This window comes from Dermacentor albipictus, chromosome 8 (assembly GCF_038994185.2).
Source record: "Dermacentor albipictus isolate Rhodes 1998 colony chromosome 8, USDA_Dalb.pri_finalv2, whole genome shotgun sequence".
NCBI lineage: Eukaryota > Metazoa > Arthropoda > Arachnida > Ixodida > Ixodidae > Dermacentor > Dermacentor albipictus.
In genome coordinates, this window is record NC_091828.1 from 119,498,840 (window position 1) to 119,511,629 (window position 12,790).

Here is a 12,790-nt window from a genome sequence, read left to right on the forward strand (position 1 = left end):
CCTTCATGGGGCGGCGGTCCCATCGTCCACGCGTGCGTATATCCATAAAAATGAACAGAAGCAGAAGTTGCCGTTCTCAATCCTTGAATTTCCCTTCTCTCCTGTCGTCCTAATGGGGAGGAATCGTATAGTCCGTACTGCCTAGGAGCAACGCGCCTAGGAAGACCGACGTCTCGTAGGCGCTTGACGTTTTCTGCACGATCTCCATCGGTGGTTTTTGACCCCTGCAGGCGACGATTGCATTATCGTCTCTGTTCCTGCCGTCGCTCTTCAAAGGCGCGTTACTCCTCGGGAGTCCGGACTATATGCGAATATGTTGGAATTTATTATAATAATAACAGGGGTGATACGAGAAAGTGTGTGCGTATGCCTATCATCACGATGACCCCCGATAAAGACAATAAATGCATTCGCACCTTTGTTCAAAATGTTGTGCCACCTCTGTGTCATGTGTTAGATAGCTTCACTGGTCATCCACTTTAATAGAGTGGAATGTAATTGTTTCTTTAAATGAGATGGCATTCTGCGTAGTTGTAGGGTGCTCCATGTCCGGTGGCAGTAAAACGAGGAAGAAGGAGGTAACGTATACACTGACGTTTTCAGCCTGCCGAAAATAATGGAACACCAATGTGAGGGCGCAAAGTCCTTTTTGTAAGTACACTAAAAAGAAAAAAATTGTGTAATAAAAATGGTTGTTAGGGTTGCAACAAATTACAATAGGATTGCACACCATGATAGATAGGTGCCATATCTTTGACGCCCGAGCATGCGCGGGCAAATGATTTTCAAAAAATGCCTTTAATCTTGCCTTGATTTTCTTTGACGCCTGAGCGTGCCCAGGTATATAAATATGAAGTATGTGTTCTGAAATGAAATAGTTGCGAGTGCAGCGAGTGTCGTCTCTTCCTGTTTGTCTTGACTGTGTCCGTGTCAGTGCGCTGCTTCATCAGGAAGGTATGACGATCACTCATCAACTAGCCCAACTTTCCACTTTACTGCCCCTAAAAGCAAGACGACGCGGTTTTGCGGCTGGCGCAGATAGAAGCATGCGAATTTTGACGCAGCGAGGCCGGACGTGCTAGTTTGCGGCGATCACTTGGTAACAGGCAATTGCATAAGAAGGTCGCTGCAAACTAGGCGACGTGTCAATCATGGAAGCATGCGCGGTGAACTTAAAGCAAACATGGTGAAGGTAGAAGTAGGGGAACACTAAAAACTGAGAAACGCTAAACATGCTGTCACTAAAAATTAACACTAATTGGGGCACTGAAATGCATGGGGACACTCTGGGACACTTGTATGCGCCTGGGGACACTAAAAATGGCTCCGGCCGCTCACTCGAATGCGAAGCCAACGCCAAGGGTTGTACGCCGGTAAGAGCGGTGGTCGTAGAGGAAGAAGAGGAGGTCGGTGCTGTAGGTCGCCTTGTCGGGGAGCAGGTTGTGGCCTTCCTTGTACAGCGAGTCGAAGAAGAGGAAGTCGCACAGCGCGTCCGGCGGGAACGCCGGAGTGATGATATTAGTATCGGTCATGGTACACAGCACGGGCTGCTTGTCGATTGCTGCGCAGGCAGTGTTCGTAAGGAAAACACAGCAGCGGGCATCGTCCAGATCATGGAAATCATGTCTGTATCATTGGAAAGAGCAATTCTGCAGGCGAAGTCGATACTCAACTCCCGCTTGCTGAGTGGTATTTTGCTCACTGAAGAGATATGAAATTCACTCTTCAATTGTGACCACTCTCCGATCAAATCTTTAGCAACTAATGTGGTATGCGTTTTTTTTTTTCGCGCGGGTTAAGATCAGCGGGGAATCTCACAAAGCAGTGTTCGAGTTATAGGCCTCCACATCGACACAGATGTTGATGGAGCAGCATGAATTCGCAACATCACTCGGACCTGGCGTCAGATACTCTAACTAATCCAACACATCGCGTCCAAAAGCGGGGGCAGTGAGCAGCGGACTCTCCTTCATCTCGTGACTACTCTACTGATCTCACGAGCGGTGCGATCCTATGATTTCCACAGTCTGACACAAAAGCAATGAAAAAAAAAAAGCTCGAATCTCTGAACCATGAAGCCATGAAGGCCGTCACCGGCCTGCCGCGTTTCACACCTTTGCAACGCCTTGCCCAAATGGCCCTGGATGAATCCGATCGAGGCAACAGCCGAGACTGCCAAGCATTCACATCAATTCCGACTAAGAACAACGATATTCGTTCGCAGCATCCACTCGTTTCTGCACCTGTCAATCACCTTGATGCCTCAAGCTCTAATTTCCTGCTCCGTGGGATTGTCAGCACCGATTCCCCGAAACGAGAATGCCGATCACGTAAGAGAGGCAGCTGTCTTAAACAAGGTGGCATTAAGTCGAAGTTCGCGACGCTTCTCCCCTTCACTGTGCTGTCTACACAGAACGTTGCGCTTGGTGACGAAGCTTCAGCCATAGCGTAATATTGCCCATGTACCGCCATGGCCAGCCGCCCGACCTGCAAAGACCCATTAACGGCGGAACTCGCTGCGATATCCGCTGCATGCGACGCCGTCCTCAAGCCTCCCTTGGCAGCCTTCACTCATCACATTGTTTTCACAGGCGCGCAAGCCTCGATAAAGGCCTGCGCCCGGTTGGACTCACGCAGTGGTGCTGTTCCTTCGGGACACCGGGCGCTGTGAATAGCCGATGAGGCGGGCCACAGTGTCCGCCTCACGTGGATACCAGTTCACTCTGGGGTCAATGGCAAGCGAATAACAGACTCTATGGCAAGAGAGCTTTTTTCCTGCCCCTCAGAGAATTGGCCATAGTGCCGGACGACCCATACCCCCTCGATCCGGACACAGTCGTGGCAGAGGTGAATGAGGATCGAAGGGTCGCGCTCCTGAACATCCTCCCCGAAAATCCTACGCCTCTGCGAGGGAAGCTTACTCGTGCTAAAGCCACACGCCTGCGAGGCATCGTCACGGAGACAGCAACGACACCACTCTGCCGCGCCAAGATGCGCCTCCAAACCTGGCATCAGCCACTTGCCGCTCCTGTCCAGGGAAGCCGGTGCTGGATCAGCAACATATACTCTGGCTCTGCTCGGCTTTCGCCGAGCACTTTGGAGGAACGATATCCACCCTCCCTCCTACTTAGAGACCTCAGAACTTCGCCGCCTCGAGCCTTCTCACTGGTCCCCGCGAAAGATGGTGCCTCATACTTCAATTATTACTTCGGTTTCTACAGGACTCAAAGATGGTCGATAATACCTGAACTGACCGGCTCCTTTGTCGCTCTTCCCGCCCTAATGGATCCAAGTCCTGGGGGTGGAAACTTTTTATGGTCACTAATACATCTTTTAACAACAACAATGCGAATGAAATCGAAATATTAATCATTGCATTCGGTTCCGAAACAGCGAACTGGCCTATAAGCAAGTGCTATACATAGATCTTCACAATTTAACTTCTTAACGTTACGCATTTGGCAGGACAACGTAATGCGCTGAACATCTGTGCCTTGAACAAATTTCAACTGTTCACGCTCCACACGAAATGCTGGCAACAACCACAACTCGCATCATCTAAGCATAACCTTAAACAGCCTTCTTACTTTTCTGCCTGTCTAGTTATCCGTATGTGTGCTTGTCTACCTTGATGTCTGTCTATCTACTCACCTGCCTGTCAGTATGTCTCTTGCTTATTCTGTCTTCCGATATAAATCCTATTAGCAAGATGCAGATCAGGTTTATAACGTGCGCCCAAACCTAAGTACACGAGCGTTTCTGCACTTTATGCAACCCGCGACGTGAAGCTCAGCGGCGCAACACCATAGGCGCTGAAATACCGCGGCGAGTTAGACTTGCCTTCTTCGGGTATGGGCGGTGTGCCAGGGGGCTCCGTGGTTGTATCAGGGAGGGTCTCCGTGGTGGTATAAGGAGTGTCCGTGGTCGTGTCAGGGGTCTCTGTGGACGCTGTAGATCGTATCGTGGGCGCCTGAGGACGAACCGCGGGCGCCTGAGGACGAACCGTGGGCGCCTGGGGACGAACCGTGGGCGCCTGGGGACGAACCGTGGGCGCCTGGGGACGAACCGTGGGCACAATAGGGGGCTCGGCAGGGGGCGCTGTGGGCGCTGTGGGGCGCATCGTGGGCGCTGTGGAGCCCATAGTTGTCACTGCGGGGGACGTCTTAGTCACAACAGGCGCCGGCACCCTCGATTTGGCTGGCGGCATGGGAATAGGCACTGGATCAGGCGGAGAACTGTCAGAAGAAGAACCGCCGCGCTCCGGAAAGTCGACCTCTTCCGGTTCGGAGGAATCGTCTTCTGCGAGCGCAATGGGTTGTTATGTTGACGTGAATTAAACGTTCCTTAAAGCAACGGTCAAAGGGGATCGCTCGCTGAAACCGATGTAAGGAAAGCGTGTTACAGCATTAACTTTGCAACCGCACGGCGTATACGCACCAAACTTTGATATCGTTGTGCAGAGGGAGGAAACCGTTACTCTGAGATTGGTGTGTCGTGGACGCAGATGGCGCCTTTGTCGCGCCACGCCTGAAGCAGTCGCCGCTAAACTTTAGCCTCGCGAGCGGCGTTCCGGGAGGTTAAGCTCGCCTGCTCGTTTCTCGTCCGCGCAGGAATGGTCGCGTTTGAGAGCACCCACTACGGTCATAGTATAGTGTACCTTGTCGAACTCAAACTGGTGTTCATGAAGAGTCGTAAGGGCAGCAAACATTCAATACGTTGCAGAAAAGTCAAGCTTGCACGGCGGGCGACGACCTGTTAGTAACTGTCCGACAATGTATCGCGCAACATGTATCAGAGTTGGTCGGATTCGACGTTTGTTCGTTCTCACGTCTGGAAACTTGACATGCCGTGCTCAACGTCGCTTGGCGTCCTCGCATAGCTTATCTTTCTTTCTTAAATGCAACGAATTTTATTTAGCTTGTTCCAGCAGTTCACAACTTAGAGTATTCCTGCGTGCCACGTGCCATTGAATAGAGAACTCAGAGTTTACACAAAGCTTCCTTTCAAGATGCCAACGCAGCGAGAGAGAGAGAGAGAGCGGGACAGAGGACGACTGATTCGTAGTGTCACCAGCCTGTATTTAAGTCACAGCACGTAGAAACTCCGCAAGAAACTCGTGAACGAGGGAAAGGGGGCTCACCATAGGTCTCCAGGAATGCCAGTGTGGTGCCTGAAATTCCGATCAGAAGCATCACGGTGGCGCACAGCCCCATCGCGATCAGGCACAAGCTGACCCCTCTGCGCAAATACAAAAAAAGCAAGGAATATCAAAGCAGGTCACGCGGTCGCACGAGTAAGAAGGTGACATTTACGAAGGAAACTGAGTGGCGCATTCTGCCACAACAACGTGGTCACGTGGTTGCCACAGTGCCAGGCAGGCCGAGACGTTCACTGTTCAGTTTAATGTTTGGAAATAGCACAGTGCGTTCGGAGAGATGCCGCATATTTTTTTAGAGCTCCGGATTAATTTTATGCGAAGCATATTACTAGAGCTCAACCCAGCTCCTCAGGCGCGGCGGTGTCGCCTTCAATACCACGTGACACCGTGACGTCACGACAGAGGAGAAACGGGGCTCCAACTCGCGCCGTCGCTCGCGGCGTCGCGGTCGTATATAAGCAGCTGCGCTTGCCTCTGCTAGACACTCACGAGGTGAGATGCCTCCTGGAGACAGAGCTGCTCGTTGGAATGAGAAGCGAAGGTTGCGGCGTGCTACAGAGACTGTTTCTAGGTGGCTTTGCTACGGCGCAGCGACTACGCGCCCCGCATCAGACGCGGTGAGCGTCGAGCAACGCAGCGTTCGGCGCGACAACGAAATGTGCGCCTGAGCAAGCACCGCACGCCTGAGCCGACGCCGACGACACCGGCTTTTCTGCGACACGAGCTCCTTAACGCTATCGCGTTAAAACAAAGGCTAGTATGCTTCGCATCCTGGGCTTAACCGCCACAGCCAGTTTTTTCAGCATACCGATATATATATATATATATATATATATATATATATATATATATATATATATATATATATATATATATATATATATAGTAATTTAGGAACGGCACCAGGCGCGAGCTAATAGACCTCCGCGCATCTGTCGCTTCAACGCCAACGAAACGTCGAAAGCACAGCGCCTACAAAGCTACCGGCACTACGCGCACCCTGCGAACATCGCAGATCGCTTTGAAGATGAGGCCCGCGCGGGCGCGCAGTTTGGCCACGTCGGAGGTGGCTTTCAAGACACTGGAGCGCCGGCAACGCATCCTCACGGCGTCCGCCAAAGGCATCTACTACGGCGTCCGCGGTTCGCGTGGCTGACGTCGTAGTAGACGCCGCAAGAGAAGGCTTTAGGGTATGCTATACCATGGCGCAGGCTATAATATAGCGGGTCGTTACTGCGCATGCGCAGAACGCTAAATGAGGAGGGCAAGGAGGACATCGACAGACCGCAGCAGCCGTCAGAGGAGAACGCCCCTCCTCCCTCGCCTGACCCTCGTTTCCTCTCGCGCCACGGGAGAGGGCACGGAATCCGGGCCGCGTTCCTCGCTCGTGCATGTGACATTGAACCGCGTTCGCCGGGTCACGCTATCCCTCCCTCGACAATTATCACCAGACACTTTGGAGGCGGCTCCAAACACGCACCTTACCCTCCCCTTATATACGCTCGCGCTATCACCACGTCCACACCGACCCCTCCTGTACCCTCTGCCACCACCCCAAAGCCACTCTCGATCACATTCTTTTCCTCTGCCCGGCGGATCCTCCCCCCCGGGGCCTGGAGCACCTTACTACTTGGGAAGCTTGGGAGACCCTACTGCGCTCCGAGGACCCGGCCAAGCAAGCCATCGCCACAGGCCGGGCTGCCAGCGTCAAGAGCCTCCGGGACATGAACGTTTGAGTGCAGTGGGGCCGTGCGGGGGCCCAAGGACCTACGTGTCCGCAACTCCCCTGTGTGCAATAAAGTTATCACCACCACCACCACTCATATGGAACCTCACGGCGACGGCAGAAATGCGCCTGAAGTGTCCGTATAATTGCTATCGCAAACATAGTAAACTGTATGATCGCAGTGAAAACTGCTGGAGTAGGAATGATGCCCCGATCCCGAAGGTGAAGCCGCACCACAGCACAGACGCCCTTCTTCAGCGCCATCTTAAGAGGGCACGATAAAACAGCATAGTTTACGTACGGTGAAGAGGCGCGTTTCAAACATCTCCCACTAGTTAATCACGGCTTACTTTAGCAAACAGGTTCATATCTACGTGCGTCTCGGCATTACTGGTTTTACTAGAAAAATATGAACATCGTGGCAAACTTTATTGGTGATAACGTCATCAATACTAGCCACAATATATATATATATATATAGCATTGTATTACTAGATGTTTATCTCTTTCTTTGTGAACAATTGAGCCCCCCTCACGCAATGCTAATTGCAGAGCGTGTGAGCTCTATGGATAAAGGAAATAATTTTACGCTGAATGCGTTGTTATGCATAAATAAACGGTATTCGCATCAGTTTTGCTCTACAGCGATGAACTCATAACTGACTGGCATGCAGTAAGTTAGTATTCTTGAGTCCCGTCTGATCATGTTGCCTGCGCATTTTCCTTTACTCTTCCAGACCCTATTAAGAGTCCCCCGTAGAATTCGTGATGGCAAGCACCGTAGTCACGTTCATTACAATGGTGATGAGGTTGTTTCATGCATCCTTCAGAGCGTGCAACCTAACGGTTTTCAAAATGCACTAACACATTTCAGCTGCTCCAGCAACCACCTTTCCGACGCATTGCCCAGACGGATCGAACAGTTTGGGAACGTACGTGTTGACCAGTATACGATAAATAGGGTTACTTACGACGACTGGTCCTCCTCAGGTTCTGCGTGAAGAAAGGGCAAGAAAAGGAAAACAGCTAGATTGAGTAGCATACGTGCCATGCCTTTCCCACCAAAAAAAACAGATAAAAACAAACATCGTGCGTATTTAGAACCGTGCATTCAGTAGCGCGATCTGACGCACAAGTCTTTATCTGACCGACACAAGCACACGTGAAAACGGATCACGTAGCGTGCAGTAGATTTGAGAAGGAAACATCTAATCGCAGAACTGCAGAATAGTTCGAATAAATATTCCCGTGTGGTTAAGCAAGGCATTACAGCGTGCCAGCTGGTATTCGATTACAACTGATGATTCGATGAAAAAAGATCATAAACTGAGACAAATGGACATATAAGAATGTATGTCCCCCGTCTACACCTGCCTTTGGAGTTGTCTTTGTGGTTTGTTGTAATGTTTATGCCTCACTACTACTTGATATGTTTTGTAGAATCCCACGCGATCTTGAGAACAATCCTTCTCAGTACGCCAGGGGAGCTTTGAGAGAAATTCCGATACAACTTGAAGAACCCTTCGGAACTCCTGGAAAAACAACGTTAAGATGCTCCGCTGCATTATAAAGAGTTGCGCTTGCATGAAGCAGCAGCAGACGATGCTGGTAATAACGATCATAATCTTCATCATGATCGTCACCACAGCAGCAGACAATGATGGTGATCGAGAAGGTAATTTTTATGATTATCAGCTGCTCTTCTATCACTGTCGGTGATTATCATCGTCCTGGCCATCACCAGTTGATGACCATCATGATAATTGTTATGACGTGAGCATCTATTTTGAAACGTGGTGGCGGCAAGGCGCCACTAAACTTCTCGTTCTTCCCAGACAATCTTCCCCGAACTGGTTTCCCTGCTTTGAGCAGGGAAGCCAGTTCTACATTTATTGATGGATGGGTACAGTCACAGGGCACCAGAAGGTACTATAAATGGTTTCTGCTCCATTGTCAAACGCTACGCACGATGTATTCTTCGACAACTCCGTGCACAGCTCCATGCAACTTCGCGCTATGACACCCTGCCTCTTTCTCCGCACGTACAGCACTCCCCCTCCAATTATCATAAATACTTTTTTCTCTGCTCATTTTATTTCTGGCTGTTTGATACATTTTTCCAGCTGGCTTCCTATGCAGTGAATCTATCCGGTAAATGTTCCTCTGATCCCCGACTTTACATTTAATACACTTGTATCTGCCACTATTCGCAGTGCTAGCGTAATACTCGCTAGTTAGTTTCTCGGTCCTTTGTGCAGCACTAGAAGGGCACATATGTACGATTTGCGAATACACGAATGACCCAGCCGCCTGTCTATTTTCATCTATACCAATCCCCCAGTCATCTTTTCAAGTAGATTTTGTTTTGAGCCTTCAGAAGTTAGGACGTCCAGGTTGTGTCGCCTTGCACCGCTTCCCTTGCGGTTTTTCCGCATCTTAACAGCTACTTTTTCGATAGCTCTCTGGTTAACGTCCACTTCTGACTATTTTTCTGATTTTAAGAGCAGCACCGAGTCAGCAAACGTTAGCCACTCTCTTCCATGCATCTACAGCTACTTCATATATGTTGTACCTTCATATGTTCCACCATGGCCACGCCATTATACCGTTGAGCTCTGATTAAACCATCCTTGTCAATGTGTCCCCTTTTTCACATAATTCTAGGCATAAGTACTCACCTACCATTGATTTAGTGTTTCACTGTAACGTGACCGGCTGATCAATCGTACCTTTAAACACGATAAAAGCCTAGTTTATCTTCGCTAAATGTAAGATGCTTTTCCCGCTGTGTAGATGCTATAAGCTCAATATATATCCCAATCTCCTATAATAAAACCAATGTCATCCGCGTACACAAAACAAGAAAGACGCTGTTCCACCGCCACACCATCACGTTTGCATAAAATCTGATGCTACTTAAGAATGGATACTAAAACCATTTGCTTCCAAACGGTTCGCAGACAGATACCTCTAAGCTTGTTATGTTTGCCTTTCTGCTAGCATAATATGGTGGGTGGTAAACGAACCATCGATCGTAATAGAGATTTATGGGATCATATTAGCAAGGTGGAAGAGTTAGAACATCTTCGAAACAATAAAGCGAAACGGAAAACGGACCGTGATTCAAGCAGCGCTCTCGTCCTGTCTGCATCTCCGTGCGTTGTGACTTTCGCGCTGTTATATTGAACAGATTTATTGCCCTAATAGGTTCACGTTCCCTGCCTTTGCGCGAACACTATCCTGGCGGTAGTCTTTTAAAATTCTCGGCCGCAGAGTCATTAGCCTTTACGCTGCTATCCTTAAAGCCAAAAGCCTCGGCAAGGACGTCCTCATTCATCACAGAATGGATGCGGCGGCAGGTTTGCCTGTCCGCAGCGTCATCATCTGACAAGCAGAAAATTTCAGAAATGCGTGGTTACAGCGCTCCGCGAGGTCGCCTTTCTCCGCCGTGACGATGCTCTAAATAACTGAATGTCGAAGCCACCGCTCAACTATGTGCAAAGAGATCTTGCAATGCGCCGCAGCGTTTTACTTGCCTCGATGTATTAGGCCGTGGAACTATGTGATGACCAAGACAGACAATAGCGTCCCAGTACGCATTGTTACGCATCGTGCTATATGACACCGCAACAATTACAAGTCACCTATCCCCACAACCAGTGTTGATTGAATGTTTTTACATTACATACCGATGGGGACTGACGCGTAACTGGCGGGACCCGCCTGCATGTTGTCGACCTGGCCGTATGGATCCTGTCTGTACGGAACCTGTCGGTACGGAGCCTGTCCATACGGAGCCTGTCCATACGGAGCCTGTCCATACGGATCTTGTCCGTAGGCAGCTGGATCCTTGTAATAGGCAGATTCGTACCGCATGACGGCGATAGAGCTCGCAAGCTGGAACGAAGAAAATTCCTGTTGACATGCAGTGCTCAAACGAAGCCTAAAGACAAGGTATAGGTTGAGCTGAACCGTATTAGCAAATTTCCCTGCTGTAATACGTATTGGAGAAACTCTTACACTGAGAGTATACTTTCTTTTTGCACAGCTTGCCCTACGCCTTAGATGTGCACTTACATAGAAGCGTCGAGGCCTTCCTCGCGCAGAAATGGGAGTAGTGGCTTAGCGCACTTCTGCGGGTACTTAATTAGTAAGACGCGCAGAAACTGAAGACTTAATAGTGGTGACGCCGTCTTGATGTTTCAGCACCGGCGCGCCTGCGTCACGGATCTTCACGGTTCTGCTCAGATATATATATTAGCTCTTATTTGGTGAAGACGGGCTATGACGTTTTCCAAAAGAGCCAGACACTGAACTTAGTCCACTTATATAACGGTTAATGCGTCGTGACGTCAATTTGACGTCAGAGAATTTTGCCGTGAAATAAAAAAAAAATACATATATATGGTTCGTCTTCGTTTTTTTCTAGCAATGAACTATTACGGAAAAATTAACGACGATCGAGTTTTGAATGAATAAATTATCAATCTAAACTGAGCTATTGTTTACCTGTTCGTGATAAGGATAGCTCTCCTTGGTTCAGTCACGGTGAAGAAACGTCCAGTGCGAGCTATTGTTTTTTGAATACCTAACAAAACGGGGCCTCAGCACAATCTGTCATTACAAAGCACAATTGATCAAAAGAAGGCAAACTAGGGAAACATAGGCCCGGACCGAACGCTTAGACAGGGTCACTTCGCGACAGCGCCTGCTTTAAATTACTACCGCTGAAGGCGTGCTATGACGCATCAAAGCGTTTGAGTACTGTAGCACGTCCTAGTTCTAGAGCTAAAAAAACTTGCATGTACGCCCCATATCATAAACACTACGCTTCACAAAGGCGGTTCAAGAAGTGTAAGTCTGAACAATCCTTCATTCGTATTCCAGCATGTCATTGACAGTGAGGACTAGAGTGGCCGCCCCCTTCTTTCTAGCAGTTTCTCAGACGGTGAGTCTCTAATATTCTTTTTATCACGAACCACCGCAACACACGTGTTAGTACAGAGCACGTCATCCTTCGTTCAGCCTGTCGCACCAACAGCCGCACCCAACAACCTTTGCAGCACAGGTTCCTGTAGTTCGAGGACTCGATCTCGTTCCGTACACACGCATCGCGGATCGTGTGAGGAGCTACGTCGTATGCTGTGTGCTTCGTACTTCAAAGCGCGAAACACATATGCACACAAAATACCTCGCCGATTAGTCGCACCAGCTTCCACATCCATCCAAGTTTTCAACAACATTCCCACTGGTTTCAATGCAGTCCGGCGAACAGAGCAGCTTTTATTTTTGCGGACGCAAAAGATTAAGTACGTACGCACATAAAAGCACGCGCGCGTTCTAGCTGGATTGATTGATCGATTGATTGATTGATTGATTGATTGATTTATTGATTGATTGATTGATTGATTGATTGATTGATTGATTGATTGATTGATTGATTGATTGATTGATTGATTGATTGATTGATTGATTGATTGATTGATTTGTTTCGATGTCTCAAAGCGACGCACTGAATGGGAAGGACACCGTAGAGGTAAGTAAATTCGGTATACAATGACTGTCGCATTGTGCCGCCATCGTAAACGAGCCATGGCAAACGCATGTGCGAAAACGCTCCACAAATTTTGTGAACAGGGCTTTTTCGAAAACCCGCGCGAACACCAACATTCTCGCACACGTTATCATATTCGTCCCTTTAAGAGATACAGGCAGTTCTCACAATCGCAATCTGTTATTGAGTGGTTACGCAGTTATTAGCTTGGCGCTTCGATTTTTCGTTCACGCTACAGTGATAATTTTTCCGAGGCGTACGACATAGAATAACCGCTCACCGATACAGACTGAAGCACCGTTCGATGACTAGCAGGAGCTGGCTCCACAGAAGCTGCATTGCGTGTCTCGAG

At 49.0% G+C, this 12,790-nt stretch overlaps 1 protein-coding gene across 1 annotated transcript in view; it reads right to left on the reverse strand.

Moving 5' to 3' along the window:
- The window catches only part of LOC139048560 (uncharacterized), a 30,316-nt gene extending 17,537 nt beyond the window's left edge, over window positions 1–12,779 (reverse strand). Inside the window, exons 1-6 of the mRNA XM_070522973.1 lie at window positions 12,719–12,779; window positions 10,574–10,781; window positions 7,856–7,877; window positions 5,141–5,238; window positions 3,841–4,299; window positions 1,339–1,561 (exon numbers count right to left, since the gene is read on the reverse strand). Coding sequence (XP_070379074.1) covers window positions 1,339–1,561; window positions 3,841–4,299; window positions 5,141–5,238; window positions 7,856–7,877; window positions 10,574–10,760 — 989 coding nt within the window. The 5' untranslated portion in view covers window positions 10,761–10,781; window positions 12,719–12,779. The remainder of the gene's footprint in view (window positions 1–1,338; window positions 1,562–3,840; window positions 4,300–5,140; window positions 5,239–7,855; window positions 7,878–10,573; window positions 10,782–12,718) is intronic.
- Window positions 12,780–12,790: the final 11 nt, after the last annotated feature.